The following is a 20,438-nucleotide window of genomic DNA, read 5'->3' on the forward strand; positions in this document are numbered from 1 at the left end:
ATTGGTGTTTCTCAATCTCAGCAACTTTTGAAGTGTGGACTTCAAAAGCTATGCTGACTGGGGAATTATGGGAGTCAAACTTCCCACATTTTACAATTGCTGAGATTGAGAAACACTGTCATCAAAAATCCTTAGGGAAAACAGAAGCTTTTATGAGGTTGAGAAGCAAAGACAGCCAGAAACATTACTCTTTGATAGGATATCTGGAATTGGAAATGTGTGGCTTAATCCCAATATAAGTGGGAGGCTTCAGACAACCACTGTTTGCTCACTGCAAAGCTTGAAATCAAGGACAGCCCTCCCCAACTTGGTGACTACAGTTGTATTGGAATGTGAAAACCATAATTTATAGTCATGTGGTGTCCCTACTTGGGAATGATGGGAAATATTATCCAGCACAACTATAGAGTGCTGATTGAAGAATGTTTATGCAGCATAGCATAACACCAAACTCAACAGCTCATGAGCAGTATATTCAAAGTTGACGAGGGAGATTAGCTGTCTTTCTATCATTAAAAGGAACTAAGTTAGAGCTAACTAGTAACTGCAGAGTTAACTAGTTAACTACAGTTAGAGCTAACTAGTTAACTAAGCTCTTTTAAGAAGAGATTGGATAACCATTTGTTTAAAATGGCATAGGGTTTTCTGCTTGAGCAGGGGATTGGACTAGAAGACCCCCAAGGTCCCATCCAACTCTGTTATTCTGCTAAAGCAGACTACTCAACTTCTCCAGTTCAAACCTTTTGGTTACAATTAATAATTCCATCTTCCACCGCGATAACAAGATTCCAACAGATTTCTGGTTTTTTGGGGGAATAACCACATTTATCTTTCTGTCTGGAGGGGAATTTAAGCATAACATTTTGTTATGCTTTTTTTCCCTTTCTCCCTGTTGATTTACCTTCCTTCCTGGTGAGACTAAAGACATTAAATCAAACCTGTTTGTTCTCCCTCTCAATCATTATAACTAAAGAATGGGAGTTTTCTGTACCGCTGTTAAGAAAGGCTCATAAAATCTCCTTCAAAACGTCTAGAGGCAATTTTCCATGTCCTAACATCAAACCATTCTTAAAATGAAGCCTATTTCTTCTTGCTATCTACAGCTGCAATTCTTTGCATATTATCTGTGGAATAAATCTCTCTCAACCCATTGGAATGGACAAAAAAAGTCTCTTGAATCAACTGAAATCTTTATGGAGTGCCATAAATAGAGTCAGACATTGCTGAGTCATTTAAATCATAGTTTGCTGAACAATCCAAATGACTGCTAAGCTTAGCAACCTTTTCAGGGCTCAGGGACCACTGTTCTGTATCTTCACACAAGATCTGGTGTAGAGAGATGGGAGGGGGTGAGAGTGGGATAAGAGAGCAACAGCAAGCCCACCAGTATTGTGTATAGGGTGGTTAAAAAGCTGGACTAGGAAGAGAGAGAACCAGCTTCTAGTCCTCCCTTAAGCACCCAGCCAGCTGGGTCACTTTGGGCCAGCAACTTTCTCTCAGTCCTAGAGAGGTCAAAAAAACATCTTTCTAACAACCTGCACTGATAGAAGATGGTCCACAACCTTCGATGGAATTGTCCCTCAGTGGATTAATATGGGCTGAGAATAAAAATATGCATATGCCCTCACTTATCTTAAGTTTGAACATACAGTGTACATGGACACACACGTGCGCGCGCGCACGCACACATGTAATTTCAACATTTTCCCTTTTGCCAGTTTTATTTTTGTTGTTTTTCAATTCAACAAATTTAAGTGTCTCTCAAGTCAGGCTTGATGACTGTCTGAATTTGGCAATGATTCAGAAGTTGGTTTTCCCATTCTGGTCTTCTTCTCGGATGTTTTTTGACTGGATTCCCATCTAAATGCTAACCAGGCCTAATCCTTCTTAGCTTGTTCAAGGTCAAAGTTGGCAAACACTGAATTTTTATATGCCTAGTGAGAGAGTTCACTGGGTGCCATCTTGCACAATGGACCAGTCAGACCAATGGTGGGATTCAGATATGTGAACAACCAGTTCTCTGTGTGGATGCCACTTCCAGAAGTCCGTTCGGGGCCTGGGCAATAAAAAATTGGCTACCAGTTCTGCTGAACTGGTGCGAACCGGCTGAATCCCACCACTGCATCAATTAGTTCAAACACCCGCGCACTCAGACATGCCCAATAATAATTGCATGAAGGAAAAATGGGGGATGAATGTATTACTCCCACTCCATCTGTTGGTCCTTGCCCTCTGTATATTAGAGGATACCTAACTAACACATTCATTTTCACTTTACTCTTTGGGCTGCCCGATCAACTGAAAGTCTTGATTTTTCAGATTCTTCTAAACCACATGTTGGAGAACATGTGGGCAAATCAACATGTGGATGCTGAATGGGTAGAAGGAATGGATTTTTTCCCCATTTCCCCATTCAAATGATTGTAATATTATGTGATAGATATATAGGATTTTACCTAAAACATTGGTGTTTTAATTTCTTTCATTTTGTTTTGAATAGCTATTTTTTTTTGTTCCTTAAGCTGAGGAATGTTAATAAGTTACAGGTAGTCCTCGGTTTACCACAGTTCATTTAGTGACCTTTCAAAGTTACAACAGCACTGAAAAAAGTGATTTGTGACCATTTTTCACACTAATGACCATTGCAGAATCCTGTGATCACGTGAACAAAATTCAGATGCTTGGCAACTGGCATGTACTTATGACAGTTTAGTGTCCCAGAGTCATGTGATCATCTTTTGCAACCTTCTGACAAGCAAAGTCAATGGGAAAGCCAGATTCACTTAACAACTATGTTACTAACTTAACAAGCACAGTGATTCATTTAACCACTGTGGCAAGAAAAGTTGTAAAATGGAGCAAAACTCATTTAACAAATGTTTCATTTAGCAACAGAAATTTGGCCTCAATTGTGATCATAAATCAAGGACTACCTGTACTTTCTAAAAGTTTGAGCATTGTGTACCTGTAAAAAGGTTTGGATATATCAAATCTGAACTGTTGTCTTTTTCTTTTTAAGTGATTCTGATATATTACTAGAAGGAGACATCCTTAAGATTCCAGAGCATGGCTTAATGAAATTTGTGAGTTCTCCAAGAAGCAATATTGGATGATATGATTATGGGTGCTCCAGGTTTAACACAAAGTTTAAAAACTAATTTGTAACAATTTGAATAAACATCATACAATACTATTACTTTAACATAATAGAAAAGTACTAATTTTTCACAATGTTTAGTATTTTTTATATTTTTTCATTCTTTTTTTTCTTTTGTGCTGTTTAATTTTTTAGATATATAATTTACGCAAGATGGTTGAAATGAAATGAAATGTATTAATTTGGTTCTTAACCATTTTTACTTGTTTTATTACTAGAAGTACTATTATAATTAACTGTATTGGTTTGAAAATTCAATAAAAATTACTATCGTTCTAAAAACAACACTCTTTTTTCCCCTTCAATGGCTTTGACAAACTTTTAGATGCTGGAAGTTACTTATCTGCACCTTTGATATTTTTTCCATTTTCGCTACTTTTTAAAAGTGAAACATAATTCCCAGCTTCTCTCCATATGAATTTGTCGGGAGTGTGTTAATGTACAACTCTACATCCTTTCTACTTTCTTCACAACCACAAATAATATGATCACAGCTTTTGGTCATTGCACTCTACTCAAGGTGCATGTGTACAACATTCAGTTAATGCAACAGGAATTATCAATTATCAAGAGCAACAAGCATCTTGTAACAACATTCTATCACTGACATAATTACAGCACATTTATCATTCACATGTCTTTTTTCAAACAATTACTACATATTTGTTATTCTGACTTCACCTTCCAAAAGGTTAAACACTGGTTCTTTCCACTGCTTGATTTTATTGCATGGTTTCCAACATTCCAATTATCTGGATCATTTACCATTTTTATTCTTGTTCTTTGTTCAGACTGGGGTTTATAACATCCTTATAACTCTTTGGGGTCAGCACAGTCACCTCTTCTACATTGTTATGAAATATGAACTTGCTTAACGAACTTGACTGAAACATTTCTCTTGTATGCTTACTGTTACTCTACAACTTACTGCTTCAGAAGAATCAGGATTCTCCCCCCCCCCTCTATATACTTATTTCATTTTTTAAAAAATCCATCTATTTACAGAGTTCCATGGAATCAAAGATCTAGGCTCACATCACTCTACTCTTGGTTTCCCCAATAAACCTCCCACCAGTCCCCCGCCAATGAAGAAATTACCACACCATTCATCAAGATGTGTGAAATATCATCTATTTCCTACAGGATTTTAGAAGATAGCTTGACTTTTTTAAAAAAAAAATGGGTATTGCCATCTCCTCCTCATGATCAATATCTTAGAAAAATGCTCTTCAGCCTCTTGCCTAGACTTGCAATTCTGTGCTAATCAAGATTTAACGTCACAATGAATCCCAATAAATCCGGGCACAAGCTTCAGCTGGAAACCAAGGCAAGCTTAGGGCAGGTTTGCAAGAGAAAGGTAGCATCTGATGTCTTTTGGCTGTGAACAGTGATGAGATGAAGGGAGAAAGGAAGCAAGATACAAGGAGTGCCCCTGCAGACCAGATGATATCTTCAAGGAAGCAATCCCAAGGGTCAACTCCAGCACAGTTGCTCAGTCGGAAGAGGTGATGGCCTATGAGCAGCCGGTCTACCAAATATTGCATCTTCTACCACATGAAGTCAAACCCATGTCTTGAATAGTATCAGAAAGTATCGATAACCAAAAGTGTCCACTTAATTTTAAAAAAGATCAGTGCTCTAGTCCTGAGTTAGACATGAGACCAGGACTTCCTGTTAATTCCAGAAGATCTTCTAGGAGACAGCCGAAAGGTCTACCCCTTGGGTCCCCCACATCGGCACTCCTTTCAGGACCTCCTATGCTACAATGCAAGTCAGCTTTGTTGCCTTCTAAAAATGTGCAACTCTTTTTAAAATGGTTGGTTTCTTCAAACTTTCGGGTTAAACTTGATAGACTTGATTAGAAAGAGACAAGTTGAATCAGAGATGGGTTTGTAGTGTTGTTGTTTTTTTAAAAAAGGACAGCATTGAGACTGAAAGAGATGGTGAGGCACTCGAAGTTCCAGTCTATGCATAAAATTCCTCCTGCTTGTCAGGTTTTTGGTATGTGACACTTGCCTGTTTGGGCTCTTCCAGCGTGTAGCTTCCTTCATCTTTCTTCTTCATCCGGTAGATCAAGAGCATCACCAGGAAAGCGGCAAAGAGGGCCCCAACGACCCCTCCCACAATCACAGCTGCAAAGGGACCACAGAGGAAAGTTAAAGACATCTTTATCTGCTTACCTTTTGTATAAAAACAAAAATTTAGAAAATTGAATATTAAAATCTTGGGGAGGGAAGGAAGGATGGAGCGATGGACAGGTGGATGGACCGATGGATGGATGGACTGATGGACAGGTGGATGGACTGATGGATGGGTGGATGGACCGATGGATGGGTGGATGGATTTCAGAAGTGTCTACAGAGGGAGAATCAAAATAGTCAAGAGTGTGGCTGCAACTGCATTACTGAAGCCTCATCCCCTTTTTAACATGTCACACGCATACAAATGGAGTGAATCTTTGATGGTTGTGCCCACCATCTTGACTTTTTTATCATCCCACCCCCACCACAGCTACCTCTGACATATTTTATATTTCACTGGGTTTTCATGCTCCCAAAATTGTTAGCTTTCCATAAAGCTTTGAAAAATTGAGTTTTTTCCACCTCAAATACTGGATCAAGGCATTAGATGAGCCTCTTCTGTAAGGGTTATGAGAATGATTGTGGTTGACTTCAAATGTACATAAGAACCTAAGCAGGGCCCTGTTGGATTGGATCCCTGATGCATTTTGGCCTAGCAGCCTCTGGAAAGTTGAAAATTGAAATGTGTTTCTATTTATTTATGGTCAGTGGCCAAAAAAGTCGCTTCAACAATAAAAACAGTGCATAAAAGCAGGCTCAGATAGAATAAGATCAAGGTGTTGCACAATAAATCAAGCATGGCAGGGGGAGAACTTTAAGGAAAATCTGTTTTAAAAAGCAGAATAAGATAAACAAAAGAAAAAAGGCTATAGAAAACAAGGACTGTGGAAACTTCGGTTTAGAGGTGCATTTTGAGAGCAAGACTCTGAATGAAATCTAACTTTTGAAACAAGTCAGTTTAAGATCAAATCACTGAAATGAATGTTCAGAGTCAATTCTGAATCAGACTGGATCAAAAGTAATTTTCACACCCCAGTAAAAAATGGCATGACATGGGACATTTATGCTAAATATTATGCACATATTAGGGAAATTGCAAAGGAAAGATTTGAATTAGGGCAAGTTGAAAATGGCAAGTAATGTGTATTTTTACAATATAATTTTTTAAAAAAACCACTAGAAAGTTAGGAAATGATGGCTCACAACAGTGCAAGTTTAGGTATATGAACGTTTCTGTTTCTCCTTCCTCTGCCTTGTTTCTTCCACACTATAGTCCAGCTTGCAGTGTCAGTCTGGCAGCTGCCTTGGTTAGAAATAATGCCTTCCAAGCAAGATTTGTCTTCTTTAACATTTATTGAGATTAGAGGGATGGGATGTGGTTACAAAAATTCTAGCCATGGAGCTATTCCCTTTTAATATTGTATCCCCACATATGTTAGGCTGGAGAATTTCTGAACTTCTTTCAAACAACCGTTCCAGTGATCCAGCAAGGTGGTGAGGTCTTTTCATGGATTATGGAGAAGCTTGCAGCTAGCTCTCTACACAATGTGTCTTGAATCTTGATCAGTCTGACAACTAACCGATGCAATATAGTAAATTCCTCAAGGCAACATTTTGGAAAGCCACCTCATGCGCTCTGAGGCAAGGAAGCCAATCCTCTGGCTCTCGATGCATTTGAAGTTGCTTTCCACAAAAACCATTCCATTCTCTCCCCTCAAACATGGCCACGGAGCCAGATTGGCAATCTGTAATACATCTTACCTATGAGCACTTCTTTCCTTTCCAATATGTTTTTCTGGGGGAGTTGTGCTGCTGAATTTCCAGACTCTATTGTATTGTCTAGGAGCCCTGGTTCCATTTTCTTTTTCAACCCTGGCCCGGTTGCAGGGGTGACCAGGGGCACCACTTCATTGCCAAGCTCGGTCTGAGCTATCTCTTCCTCATGAATTTCGAAGTCCCCACTGATGGGAACTTCAAGTTCGTTCACTGTAACTGTGGGAAGGGACATTTCCATGGTTTCTGCCTGGAAGAGAGGGGAAAAAAAGAGCATACAGAAAGCAGGAAAGTTAAATAATAATGCCCCCCTCCTTTCAGTGCATTTCTCTCCAGCACTTAGCCAGGCTGATGAGCAAGATGTTACTTGCCCACTACCTGGGTTGGCCTGAGATACAGGACAACAAACATAGATGACCCAGAGCTTACAAGGACCTGCAGATGGCTCAGGAGCATCCAGGAGTAGGTGGAACAAAAGTTTCAACCCCAGGCTGTTTCACCTCTTTTGGGGATGAAAGAGAAGGCTTGAAAGAGGCCCCTTCAATGAGCATTGACTGTTAAGCATTCATCATTTACATAGGCAGCTATAGGAAGAGGAAAACGAGGCAAAATGTTGTATCCAAGAAAAAAGAACAAGGTTTTCCTCCTGCTGCCATGAGCCTAAATGAGCTTTAATTTGGCTATTCTTCTCCTAAAGATATTCCCTTCTTGACCCCCTCTCTCTCTTTCTCTCTCCCTCCCTCCCTCTCACCCACACAACCTGTCCAAAGATTGCACTGCCCATTGTTACTTGAAAGTTTCATCAATACTTTTTTTCTGTATCAAGCTTTGTATTTTTGATAAAACAAATTGACTTCCTTGTACAAGGCCTCTTTTCCAATTTATCTCTGCTGGGATGGTAGTGATATATAGAGCAGGTAAGTGACCATTTTTACTAGGGACTGGGTTTTTTGTGTCTATTTGTGTAGAATCAGCTCTGCTGCCTTTATGGATGCTAGCCAGGAGGGGGAGCTAGAGATTCATCCCTTTTGAACTAGCCCCCACCTCCCCACCCATATTTAGTCATGCCTGTCACAAATTAAGTCTTCAAGATCCCCCCCCCCCAAAAAAAAAGAATAGTCCTGTGAGTTTGCTTGGGAAAACAGGGAGAGGATGCCTAGATCAGCAGACTGAAATGTCCAGTGGATAAGAAGAAGAAATCTGCTTGGATGGCAGCTTCAGGATAGAAGATATTATACATAAAAGAGCAAATGTGGGCAAATACCATCTTGAAACACTCAAGGAGAGATAGCCAGAGTTAGGATATACTATTCCAAACTGAGTGTGGACTTCATGTCCCAAAATTCTCAGCAATGATGGCTATGAAATTTTGAAAATTCCAGTTTGCACATCTGGAATATGCTCAATTTAGTGGTGGCAAATGTAAAGGAATGAGAGAAATCGAAACATGAATAGGTGATGTAATAATTTCTTTTCATAATAATGCAAAATGTCTAATTCTGTCTCTATGTTCCTGGTACCAGCAGGGCCACCTTTGTACTGCCCCGAATGAAAGAAAGACAGACAGACAGAAAACAAGAATGAATGAGAAAGCTTTTAAAAGAGGGCTCTAAATGAATGTTTAAATGCACAAATTTCTCAGGCACATTGAAGATAAGGAGGAAAACTCCTCTGGAATCACAGCTAGGATGGTAGAAATAATTATATAATAATAACAGGTCCTTAGGGAGGACAAAATAAATGGACAACAAAGCTAACTCTGAAACCAACCAAAATAAGAAAAAAGGGACATTGGAAGAACACCTATAGGACATTAACAAAGAGGAACTGAAAAGCTAGTACATCATGAAGGTTTACTGAATACCAAAGAGACCGAACTGATCTATAAGAAACAGCAAATGAAGAAAAGAAGAGAGGCATGGCAAGGCAAAGTATTACACAGTCACTACATTTAAAAAAAGCAGGCAAATCAGATAACAAGAAGACCACGCAACGGCCAAGAGCAGGAAAGTTGAAGAAAGAGACACGGGCTAATTATGGCTGCACAAGACTAAACCTTATGAACAAATCTATATAAAATCAGAATTGAGAAGACAGTAACAGATAGCAAATGCCATCTCGGCAAAGAAGCTGAAGAAACAGTGAACTGTCTAGTTAGCTGCTACAAGAAGATCCCAGAGACTGATTATGAACAATGGCATAACAATGTAATATTCTGGGACTTTAGAATTCAAACAGACAAGCATCTGCCACACAACATTCCAGACTTAACAGTTGGTAGAGAAAGAAGATAAAAGATAAAAAGTCTGGCTAGTGAACATTGCAACACCTGGAGACAGCTGAATAGAAGAGAAAGAACTGGAGAAAATCACAAAATATAAAAACCTGCAAATAGAAGTAGAACAACTGTGATAAAAAAGAAAAAAGAATCCAAGATAGTGGCAATATTAAGGCCCCTTGGATGTAATTCCAACACATCTGAAGCAACACTTGAACATCAACTGCATTTAGAAAATCCCATCAGTCAATTGCAAAAGGCAGCTTTACTTTGAACAGCTTACATCCTGAGACAATATCTTTAATATTATTAAACAACAAGATCCACCTATCCCAGGTCCTTGAGAAGAACTCAATAGGAGGATATAAATGTCAAATCCAATCTGAACTTCTGGCTGACTGTGCAACCAACTACAATTTATTATATTTGTAATGCCAGCCAACTCCCAGCAACTTTGAGCAGTTGGATTGATTGTCTCTTTCCCCAACCTGGTGACCTTTAGATGTGTAAGAATTCATCTTCAATCATTCCCTTCTAACATCAGAAAGTAGCAGACTAGATAGAGAAGGCTGGTGATGAAACCAGAGTCCTGGGCAGGAGTTGGAAAAAAACAAAAATCTGAATTTTCATCTCAGCTACAAAGTTTGGGTATGATGTCAGCCTACTGCTGTAGAGTTGTAGTAAGGATAAAATGGAAACAAGAGAAAAAGCTTAAAGAAACAAGCCAGAAGAGTCTCCCAAAGATGCTTTTCCAAAACCTTCTAGATTTTTTTCCTTGCAAATATTTCGCTTCTCATCCAAGAAACTTCTTAAGTTCAGTCAGAACCGAAGATGTTTCTTGGATGAGAAGCGAAATGTTTTCAAGGAAAAAAGCCAGTTGCCTTTTGGATGACCTGGATCAGTGGTGGCGAACCTATGGCACGCGTGCCAGAGGCGGCACTCAGAGCCCTCTCTGTGGGCATGCGCGCCATTTCCCGGAGATAGCAACCATTCCTCTTCAACCAGCCACCCACTAACTCGTCGAGGTCCCACATGGCTGGATGCATCCCAGCACCTGTGCTCTTGCTGGCTCTGTGTGCAGGGGCCAATGGTGTCAAGCAGCAGCCACCCTGGCCCCTGCCTCACCTTGCCCTGTGACAATGGCACCCCCGCCTTGCCTCACCTTGCCTCGCCTCACCCAGCAGGACGAGCCTCCTGCCCACTGCCCCACCTGCCGGAGACCCCCTGGATCTCCCCCAACCCTGCCCGGCCCCCACAGGCGTCCCTCCCCACGAGCAACATTGAGGTGATCATGCCCACCTTGGCCATACCCACCCAATCTGCCATGACCACCACGGCCACGCCCACCCAGTGGGCCACGCCCACCTGGCACCCGGCGATAAATAAGTGGGTTTTGGGGTTGCAATTTGGGCACTCGGTCTCTAAAAGGTTCGCCATCACTGACCTGGATGATAGAGACATTAAACCAGAGGAGTAAACCCAGCTTCGATTTATCCTTGACTTGGTACTTGCACTTGATTATTGTACTTCATCCTTCACCTCAACCTATTCCCACTTACGCACAGCTGGTCCCTGTTTTTTAATATGTTAACAATAGTGAAGAAATCCCCTTTTCTTCTTTTTCTATTTTCCAAAGAGAGGACAGAGCAAGATCAGATTTCCCAGCAACACCTGTCATATTTACAACCACCGGACTGTTAAAAAGGATGCCGTATATGGTTCTGACTGAAACAATTCATTCAGGGATGTGCCGCGTCTATTGGCTGATGTGATTTCCCCCCCCCCTTTGTCTTCCTCTTAGAAAATGTCACAGCCACAATGTGTAACGGAGTCAGGAAAAACCATTTTCTCCCACAGGAAAGGCAATGAGAGTCTCCTGGAAGGGAACTTTGGAGCTAATATCGGGACTCCTGATGTGCTGCAGAATTGGCTAACCAAAGTTTGGGGTGATACATTTTCTGAGCTAAAAGTTCAGCATCCCTTTTCCATTGATACAAGGGCCCTAGAAAGGTTCCATCCCGATGGCTGGGTCAGGAAGCCCCCATTTTACATTTCCCACAAAGTTCCTCATGTGCATCACCTTGAGGAAACCCTACATTTTATTTTTCTCATTAATAAAGGAGAATATTTGTAGCTCAGGGTTGAAATAAGGGGTCCTTGGTGTTCTCTGAGCTTGGTTGTTTTCTTGCAATCATTTCATTACCCAAACTAGGTAACATCATCGGTGCTAGTCTAACACTGAAGATGTTACTTAGTTTGAGTAATGAAATGTCTACAAGAAAACCACCAAGCTCAGACAGCACCAAGGATCCCTCATTTTTCTCATTGCTTTCATTTGCTTCAAGTAGGGCCACCTTCAGATATTTGAGATGGCACTCAACAGAATGGACTGAAGCATCGAAAGATAAGTAGGTTTTTGTATCATCTGAAATAACAGCTGAAGCCTTCACGGTTCTGGGCTTCAACCACCCCTTCACCAACATTCCCCACTGAATCACAATGACCTAATAGATTTTGATAAATATATTCACACAGCACCAGTTTTCATTTCATTTAGACACCTTTTGGTTTCCCAAACTGTAGCAGAATGAAATCTAGATCTGTTCGTAGCTTAATTTTGTTTTAATCTGTGTCATTCTGTTTTAGCGATACAGTTCATTCAATTGTTTTACATTTAAATTCCTGTTCTAAGTTGCCATGGAGACCACACACAAAGGAATAAGACATTAAAGTATTATCTACTCACGTAAATAACTAAATTTTTAGTCAGGTTAATTACATATTTCACTGATGGTGCTCCTGGATATTCAGTTTTTTTGTGTGTGTCTGTGTGTCTGTGTCTGTGTATGTGTGTGTACACAATAACAGAAGTGGGATTTCTACAATTAGTTTAATCAATTTGAAAAGTCTGTTTTCTAGTAGGAAGGTAGGCATCTTTAGATGCATAATTTAATTCTATATTATGTTTCTTCTCCATGCTAATGAGTGGTGTATTTTACAGACTCACAGAGCAAACACAAGTCATTAAATACCAGGGATCTAATTCAAAGCACACCCAAATATGTCTCTTTGAGCCCATCTAGTGAGGAAGAGCTAATTATCCTCATACAGTATTAGTTCCTCTGCTGAAGTGATTTTTATGATTAGATGTTTCCTAACATTCAAATGGAAGCAGCCTTCCTGTTGCCTGTTTTGTTTCTGGCAGTCTGGCTCAGTAAAAAACTAGTCTTTGCCTTCTTCTTCATAACTTATTTTGTAAATCCCAAAGATTCCAAAAGGCAACTGGACTTTCTTGTTTTTTTCTTGAAAACCTTTTGCTTCTCTTCCAAGAAGCTTCTCATGCTTCTTTGATGAGAAGCGAAACGGTTTCAAGGAAAAGGAAAGAAAGTCCAGATGCCTTTTGGAAAAGCACCTTTGGGACAACCATGACCTGGATGGTTGAGAATCTCCATAGACAGTTTTTGGAAATCATTCTCATATTCTTCCCACTGATAGCATCTTCCTTTAAAATAACACCCCCCACCCCCGGGTTTCTCCTTGCAAGCCTCAAGGTCCAGACCTCTGTGTACTCTTGTGGCCATTCTTGATATCTCTTCCACTTTCCCTGAAAGTTTCTTAACATGTTGTGCTTAGGTCTAGACATAATACTCAAGGCAGAACTTGTCTAATGAAGAACAATGACATACACACCCTGATTTGGAAACTATACCTCTGCATTTGACTGTTTCAGCAAACTGAAACACATTTCACTCATGATTAAGGTTTCCAGCTCCTTTTCACAAGCACTATTGCTATACCCAGCCTGGTATCTCTCATTCTGTAGTATTGCAACATCTTTCTCCTAAATGAAGAACTTTACATCCATCTCTGCTAAATTTCAAGCTGTTACTTTCATCCCACATCTCAAACCATCCATCTGAACTTCTGTCTTCTATCTAGGGTAATCGTAGTAGCAATCCCACCCAGTGGGATGTCATCTGGAAATCTGATCATCATTCCCTCAATTTCTTCATACAAGTCATTTAGGGAAATGCTGAAACTATTGGAAATTAGGAGCAAAAGTTGTAGTCTTCCTTTATGACTCCCAGTTTCACTATTTATTTTCCCTTCTTTGCATATGCAGACTCCACCCAGAATCCTTTTTCTCAGGTGAAGAGCTAAACACAGAAGAAACAAAGAAGTGATGAACATTTGCGCTGAAATGGCACTACCAGTGTTAAAGCTATTGCTTCAAAACCAATTGGGCCAACAATATTGAAGTGTTTCTAAGCAAAAGAAGACAGAAAGAAAGGGAAAAATGGAAGAAAAGGAGGAAACTAATGATTGGCTGACATTGATTCATTCATTGATTGACAAACAGGAGAAAGACCAGGACTGTTATCGTGAGTTTGTACCTTATCTTTAGTTAGACCTGAAAGACTATGGTTTAGTAGGGGTGAGAAACTGTGGCCTTTTATGACTGGAAGTTGAAGTCCACAAGTCATAGGCCATAGTTCCCCACCTCTGGTTTAGTGCATGCAGAAATTACCATATTGAGACAAAGAGCCTCTTTAAACTCTTTCCTAGCTTCAGATCTACCTGAGCAGCATCTGTTGGTGTTGCTGTAGGAGGCTGGGGCATTGTCGTAACATCTGGTTCCTGTGAAGTGCTGAGCTGTGCTGTATCTCTGATCTTTGTCTCACTGGTCCCCGGGGGAGAAGCTGGAATTTCCGTTCTGGCTACAGTAGCAGTCGTTGGGGTTTCAAGCATCATTGACTGTGTCACAGCAACAATTGTGATCACAGGCAGCAGGTCCCTCAGGGCAGTTGTTGGTTTAGAGGTAACTGTTGTGGTGGAGGCTGTCGTAGCCATGCTAGAAGCAGCAGCAGCAGCAGCAGCAGCAGCAGCAGCAGTAGTAGTAGCAGTAGTGACATCGCGGGCTGCAGTAGTTGCAGTAACACCTACTGCTTTCCAGATGGTGACTGCTGGTGCTTCTGAAATTCTGGGGATGTACAGACCATTAGCTGAATTAGAAATAACTTCCTCTGTAGAGAGTGGTGCCAAAGGGGTGGCAACTGGTTGCACAGATGTGACAGGCAACACAGCTGAGGTGGTAGCAAGAAGGATGGGTGAATCTGTGGTGAGTCGCACAACCATCTTGGATTCAGGGTCCTGCTTGAAATCTGCAAGACAGAACACAAACATCATCTAGAAAATAACAATACTCTAAATTACCCTAAGGCAGGAAACAAACAGGAATACAGGTAGTCCTCAACTTATCACCACAAGTCAGCCCAACATTTCCATTGCTAAGCGAGACAGTTAAGTGACTTTTGCCCCATTTTACAACCTTTCTTGCCACAGTTGCTAAGTGAATCATTGCAGTTGTTAAGTTAGTGACACGGTTGTTAAGTGAATCTGGTTTCCCCATTGACTTTGCCTGTCAGAAGGTTACAAAAAGTGATCACATCACCCCAGGACACTGCAACCATCATAAATATGTAAAGCATCCAAATTTTGATCACATGACTAAGGGGATGCTGTAACGGTCCTAAGTGTGAAAAATGGTCATAAGTCATTTTTTTTCAGTAGTAGACTATTCACGCTGATTAATATTATTAGTTATCATAACTGCAATACTGCAAGTGAAACAAGATACGACAAAGAGCTATTTTATAATACGAATTGGGAAAGCTGTAGTCCTCCAGATTTTACTAAGTCACAGTTGCCTAGAGAAGAGGGGTGCTGGGAGTTGTCACTCAGAAGAATCTGGAAGCTATGCCAGTTTTCTGGATTCTGATTATTGGAAAGTGCAGCCCCAATCTACGAGGGATCTGCCTTCCTATCTACGGCATCCAGATTTCCTGTTCGATTTGCTTCTGCAGAAAACTCCATCTCTTTGAAATAATTAAAGTCAATGAATGAATCAAAACAACGCACTGTGAACTGAATGAAAATTAAACTATGGATATTAGCTGGCAAATTAGAGCATGGCAACTGCTTGCAGTTTGGTTTTTAATGGGCAATCTTGCTATTTTAGTTAGCGTTAAAAACCTGCTTTGATTTTCCATGTTTTTACAACCAGAGCTGAACAATAGCACTGGGATTATCTACATGTTCCCTCAGAAGTCATTCTTTTCAATTCTGTGGAACTTACCACTTGTTAATCCTTAAGAAATTTATACTCTTGCAACATTCATTTTTTTTCCCCTCTAAAAGATGCAAATCTCCATGAATCCTAAGGCAGCATTCAACATTCTTTTAATCTGTTGAATTCAGTGAGAATTGCAAAGGACTTTGGTGGGTGATAGGAACTCCACTGTACAATATTTGGACCCAAAGAATGCAAAGATACATCAGATCCAGCATCAGCATCTTCCCGGGGGTCTTTGACGGACATGGCCAGGAGTGAGCTCATCATTATGGGATTGAAGCAGTAAAAGAGGTCAGTTAAGTTTCCAAGAGATCTCACATACCTACCCTGTCCCTTATATTGTCAATAAAAACAGGATTGTTGAACCTTATCTCGGTAGGTTTTGGGGAGCACAAAAATTGGGAAAGGGGCTTTCTACAGGTTGCCTCTTTACATATATTGTATCAAAATTCACACATTCTCAAAAGTTTGCTTCTCTGAAATAGGAGTCTCCTTTTCTGGAGAACTTTTTCCAGTGAGGCAATAGGGGTGACCAGACTTGATTGTTGTGAGGGAACACATGGTGCTTGGAGATGTGTGTGTGTGTATGTGTGTGTGTGTGAGAGAGAGAGAGTGAGAGAGAGAGAAGTGGGGGGAGAGAGAGGGGGGGGAAGAGAGAGGAGAGGGAAAAGGAAAGAGGGAGGGAGGGAGAGGAATCTTTCCATTATTCTACAGGTATCTGAAAAAATGAGCATACCATGAAAGATAAGGCACTGATCAGGTTTGCAGACTGCATTAAACCATGGTATGAACTAGGTTTGTCCATTGCATGAACCATGAGCAGTTAGCTGAGTTCACATCACATCCAAAGGAAAAATCATAGAAAGCCCATTGCTGGCTTAGCACAATATGCGAATCACACCTATTTCACATCTACCTCATATCCAAAGAAAGTGCCACCACCTCTTAGAATTTTCCTGAAACTTTCTTCCTGAAAGAAAAAGCAATTGATTTCCCCTCAAAGGAACGCTGACTATCCAACACACACAGATATACGGAGAATAAAAATTCAACCCAAAAAGGACTTTTGCCTTTCCATCTGTTCTATTAATCGGACCATCAAAGCCACAACTGGCATGATGTATTCCTTCCTGGAATGATGTAATTCTTGCCATTTTAATTCCATACAGTACTCACATCCCGAGCCAGATCCCGAATAGAAGTCCTCCATTTCCTCTAGTTCTTCATCTTCAAAGGAGTAATCGTCCCCGGAGCCTTCCATGTCAATAGGCCGTTCAAAATTTTCATTCCGCCACTGTTGAGCCTAGAGGATCAAAAGGGCCGACAAATAAACGTATTATTCACATGGATCCAATAGTAGAAACTTTCTACAGAGCAGCCTAAATGGTTTGAAGCCTATATGAAGGCTTCAATGAGTTACAGATCGCTTTGTCCAGAACTGTATTACTTTTTCTCTGGGGAACCAAGGAGCCTTTCCCTTGCCTTCCTCTCTACTTACTAGATTGCAACACTCATAAATCCTTCCAAGGCAACACAATTTTCTTTGGCAAGGAAGGATTCAGTGCGAATGTCATGAAATCAACGAATACTGTTCACCAAAGTCAAGCAGCTTGTAAAAGATAACTTGTCTCGGAGTCATTTATTATATATATATTTCCCCTCCAGAAAAGCAGATTAAAATAGGTGGAAAGGACACCAGGAATTCAAAGTTGTTCATTCAAGATGTGATGGCTATTTTCTTGGTTTCGGAACTCTGCTGAAAACATTTAAAAAAAAAAAAGCTCATAAAAAACCTGGAAAGCATGTTATAATTAACTTAGCTGGTTTAATGGTGCAGAACTATTTATTACAGTGTTTCTCAACGTTGATGACTTTAAAATGTGTGGACTTCAGTTCCCAGCCAGCAGTTCTTGGGAGTTGTAGTCCACACACCTTAAAATTGTCAAGGTTGAAAAACATTGATTTATAAACTGCTTTAATGGAGTTTCTAGCTCTTGCAGATTTGCATTAGCAGAATATACTTTTGTCCTTACAAAGCACCACATTTTTGTCAATCTCCCCCTCATCCAATGCCACGTATTTTTTTGTATCAGTAGTATTTTTTGGGGGGGGGGGGAGAAGAGAATCCAAGGATCAAGGAAGAGAAACAGCAAGTTATGTGCATTTAAAAATGAAGCTATGCAGTTCTTCACTGGAAAAGTTCAACAACAGCAGAAATACTACGAGCAATTTTTGCATGCTTACCAGAAACAAAAAACTCTGAAATCTGCACTATGGAAGCCAGCTCTATCAGAATTCAAATGAATTTTGCAAGCATCTCTAGCTGAATTATGGTTGCATCACTAACAACTGCCTTGCATAATAAACCCACATGCTGTAATAGTTAAGGTGTTATTGGAACTGGGAAAACTCTGTTTCTCCATTTACCATCAGCCACAAACTAGATGATTCTGGGCCAGATATCTCTCTCTTATATATATATATTTAGTAAAGGTACTTTTTAAAAAAAAAAGAAAAAAGAAAAGGAAAATAAAATAATATAAATGAAGAAAAAAGAAAGAAATCAAAGAGAAAGCTAAAAGTGGAAGAAAGGAGGGGGGAATTAAAAGAAAAAGAAAAAAGAAAGAAAAATATAAAAGAAATAGCTTCTGATCTTCTTTACAGCAGTTATAAGTACAATTATAACTGAACTTCTAAAGCTGGTTACAACATACTTTCTTTTTTCTATGATCTTATCCTATGTAATCACTAAATCCGTAAATCGCAAGTTCACTTTTTCCTGTTTTATGGAAAAAAAATCCATAAGGGGTCTCCAGAGAGCAATAAAAAGTAGGTATTATCTTCTGTCTGATCAAAGAAGTCAACTTAGCCATCTCAGCAAAGTCTATCATCTTTACCAACCATTCCTCCATGGAAAGTGGTACCAAATCCTTCCACCTTTTGGCATACAATAATCCTGTTGCAATTATCATTCACAAAAACAAAATACCATGACTTTTTTCTAATTGTTTGTCCATTAATCCCAAAAGAAAAAAACTCTGATCTCACTTGTATATTATTCTTTAAAATTCCCCTGGATCAATGGGCCAGTCATATCTCTTAATCATATATCTCACAGGATTATGGTTACTGTTATATACAGGTAGCCCTCGTTCATTTAGTGACCGTTCAAAGTTGCAAAAGCGGTGGAAAAAAAGTGGCATGTACATTTTTCACCCTTACGACTGTTGCAGCATCCCCATGCTCACATGATCAAAATCCGGACTCTTTTTTTTTTTATTAAATTTTTTTATAAAATTTTACAATATAAATCCCCCCTTCCCCTTCCCACCCTTCCACCCCCCCTCCCTCCCCCCTCACTTCCCAGTGCCAATCACAGGGTTAACAATAACATAATCATACTCTAATTAACATTAATCAACTATTAAAATAACATATCTACAACCTCCTTTAACTCTCTTTTAAACAGTACAATTATTAAAAACAATAATAATAACAACACTTTAATAATTAAAAATAATACTANGAAACTTTCTACAGAGCAGCCTAAATGGTTTGAAGCCTATATGAAGGCTTCAATGAGTTACAGATCGCTTTGTCCAGAACTGTATTACTTTTTCTCTGGGGAACCAAGGAGCCTTTCCCTTGCCTTCCTCTCTACTTACTAGATTGCAACACTCATAAATCCTTCCAAGGCAACACAATTTTCTTTGGCAAGGAAGGATAATTACATTCAGTGCGAATGTCATGAAATCAACGAATACTGTTCACCAAAGTCAAGCAGCTTGTAAAAGATAACTTGTCTCGGAGTCATTTATTATATATATATTTCCCCTCCAGAAAAGCAGATTAAAATAGGTGGAAAGGACACCAGGAATTCAAAGTTGTTCATTCAAGATGTGATGGCTATTTTCTTGGTTTCGGAACTCTGCTGAAAACATTTTTTTTAAAAAAAAAAAAAGCTCATAAAAAACCTGGAAAGCATGTTATAATTAACTTAGCTGGTTTAATGGTGCAGAACTATTTATTACAGTGTTTCTCAAAGTTGATGACTTTAAAAATGTGTGGACTTCAGTTCCCAGAATTCCCCAGCCAGCAGTTCTTGGGAGTTGTAGTCCACACACCTTAAAATTGTCAAGGTTGAAAAACATTGATTTATAAACTGCTTTAATGGAGTTTCTAGCTCTTGCAGATTTGCATTAGCAGAATGTACTTTTGTCCTTACAAAGCACCACATTTTTGTCAATCTCCCCCTCATCCAATGCCACGTATTTTTTTGTATCAGTAGTATTTTTTTGGGGGGGGGGGGAGAGAAGAGAATCCAAGGATCAAGGAAGAGAAACAGCAAGTTATGTGCATTTAAAAATGAAGCTATGCAGTTCTTCACTGGAAAAGTTCAACAACAGCAGAAATACTACGAGCAATTTTTGCATGCTTACCAGAAACAAAAAACTCTGAAATCTGCACTATGGAAGCCAGCTCTATCAGAATTCAAATGAATTTTGCAAGCATCTCTAGCTGAATTATGGTTGCATCACTAACAACTGCCTTGCATAATAAACCCACGTGCTGTAATAGTTAAGGTGTTATTGGAACTGGGAAAACTCTGTTTCTCCATTTACCATCAGCCACAATCTAGATGATTCTGGGCCAGATATCTCTCTCTTTTATATATATATTTATTAAAGGTACTTTTTTTAAAAAAAAGAAAAAAGAAAAGGAAAATAAAATAATATAAATGAAGAAAAAAGAAAGAAATCAAAGAGAAAGCTAAAAGTGGAAGAAAGGAGGGGGGAATTAAAAGAAAAAGAAAAAAGAAAGAAAAATATAAAAGAAATAGCTTCTGATCTTCTTTACAGCAGTTATAAGTACAATTATAACTGAACTTCTAAAGCTGGTTACAACATACCGTATTTTTCACACCATAAGACGCACCTGACCATAAGACGCACATATTTTTTAGAGGAGGAAAACAAGAAAAAAATATTCTAACCGGCGACGGCGTGGCGGCGCGTT

The 20,438-nt window shown here is 39.6% G+C and overlaps 1 protein-coding gene across 1 annotated transcript; it reads right to left on the bottom strand.

Moving 5' to 3' along the window:
* Window positions 1-5,056: 5,056 nt before the first annotated feature.
* On the bottom strand, window positions 5,057-16,725 carry SDC3 (syndecan 3; the record flags this gene model as incomplete). Its single annotated transcript, XM_029286581.1, has 4 exons — window positions 5,057-5,289; window positions 7,000-7,261; window positions 13,868-14,451; window positions 16,599-16,725. Coding segments are annotated over 4 exons (1,140 nt in total), but the record flags the coding sequence as incomplete, so codon positions are not given.
* Window positions 16,726-20,438: the final 3,713 nt, after the last annotated feature.

The sequence above is a fragment of the Protobothrops mucrosquamatus genome, unplaced genomic scaffold, assembly GCF_001527695.2.
Source record: "Protobothrops mucrosquamatus isolate PMUCROS unplaced genomic scaffold, P.Mucros_1.0 scaffold4144, whole genome shotgun sequence".
NCBI classification, from domain to species: Eukaryota; Metazoa; Chordata; class Lepidosauria; order Squamata; family Viperidae; genus Protobothrops; species Protobothrops mucrosquamatus.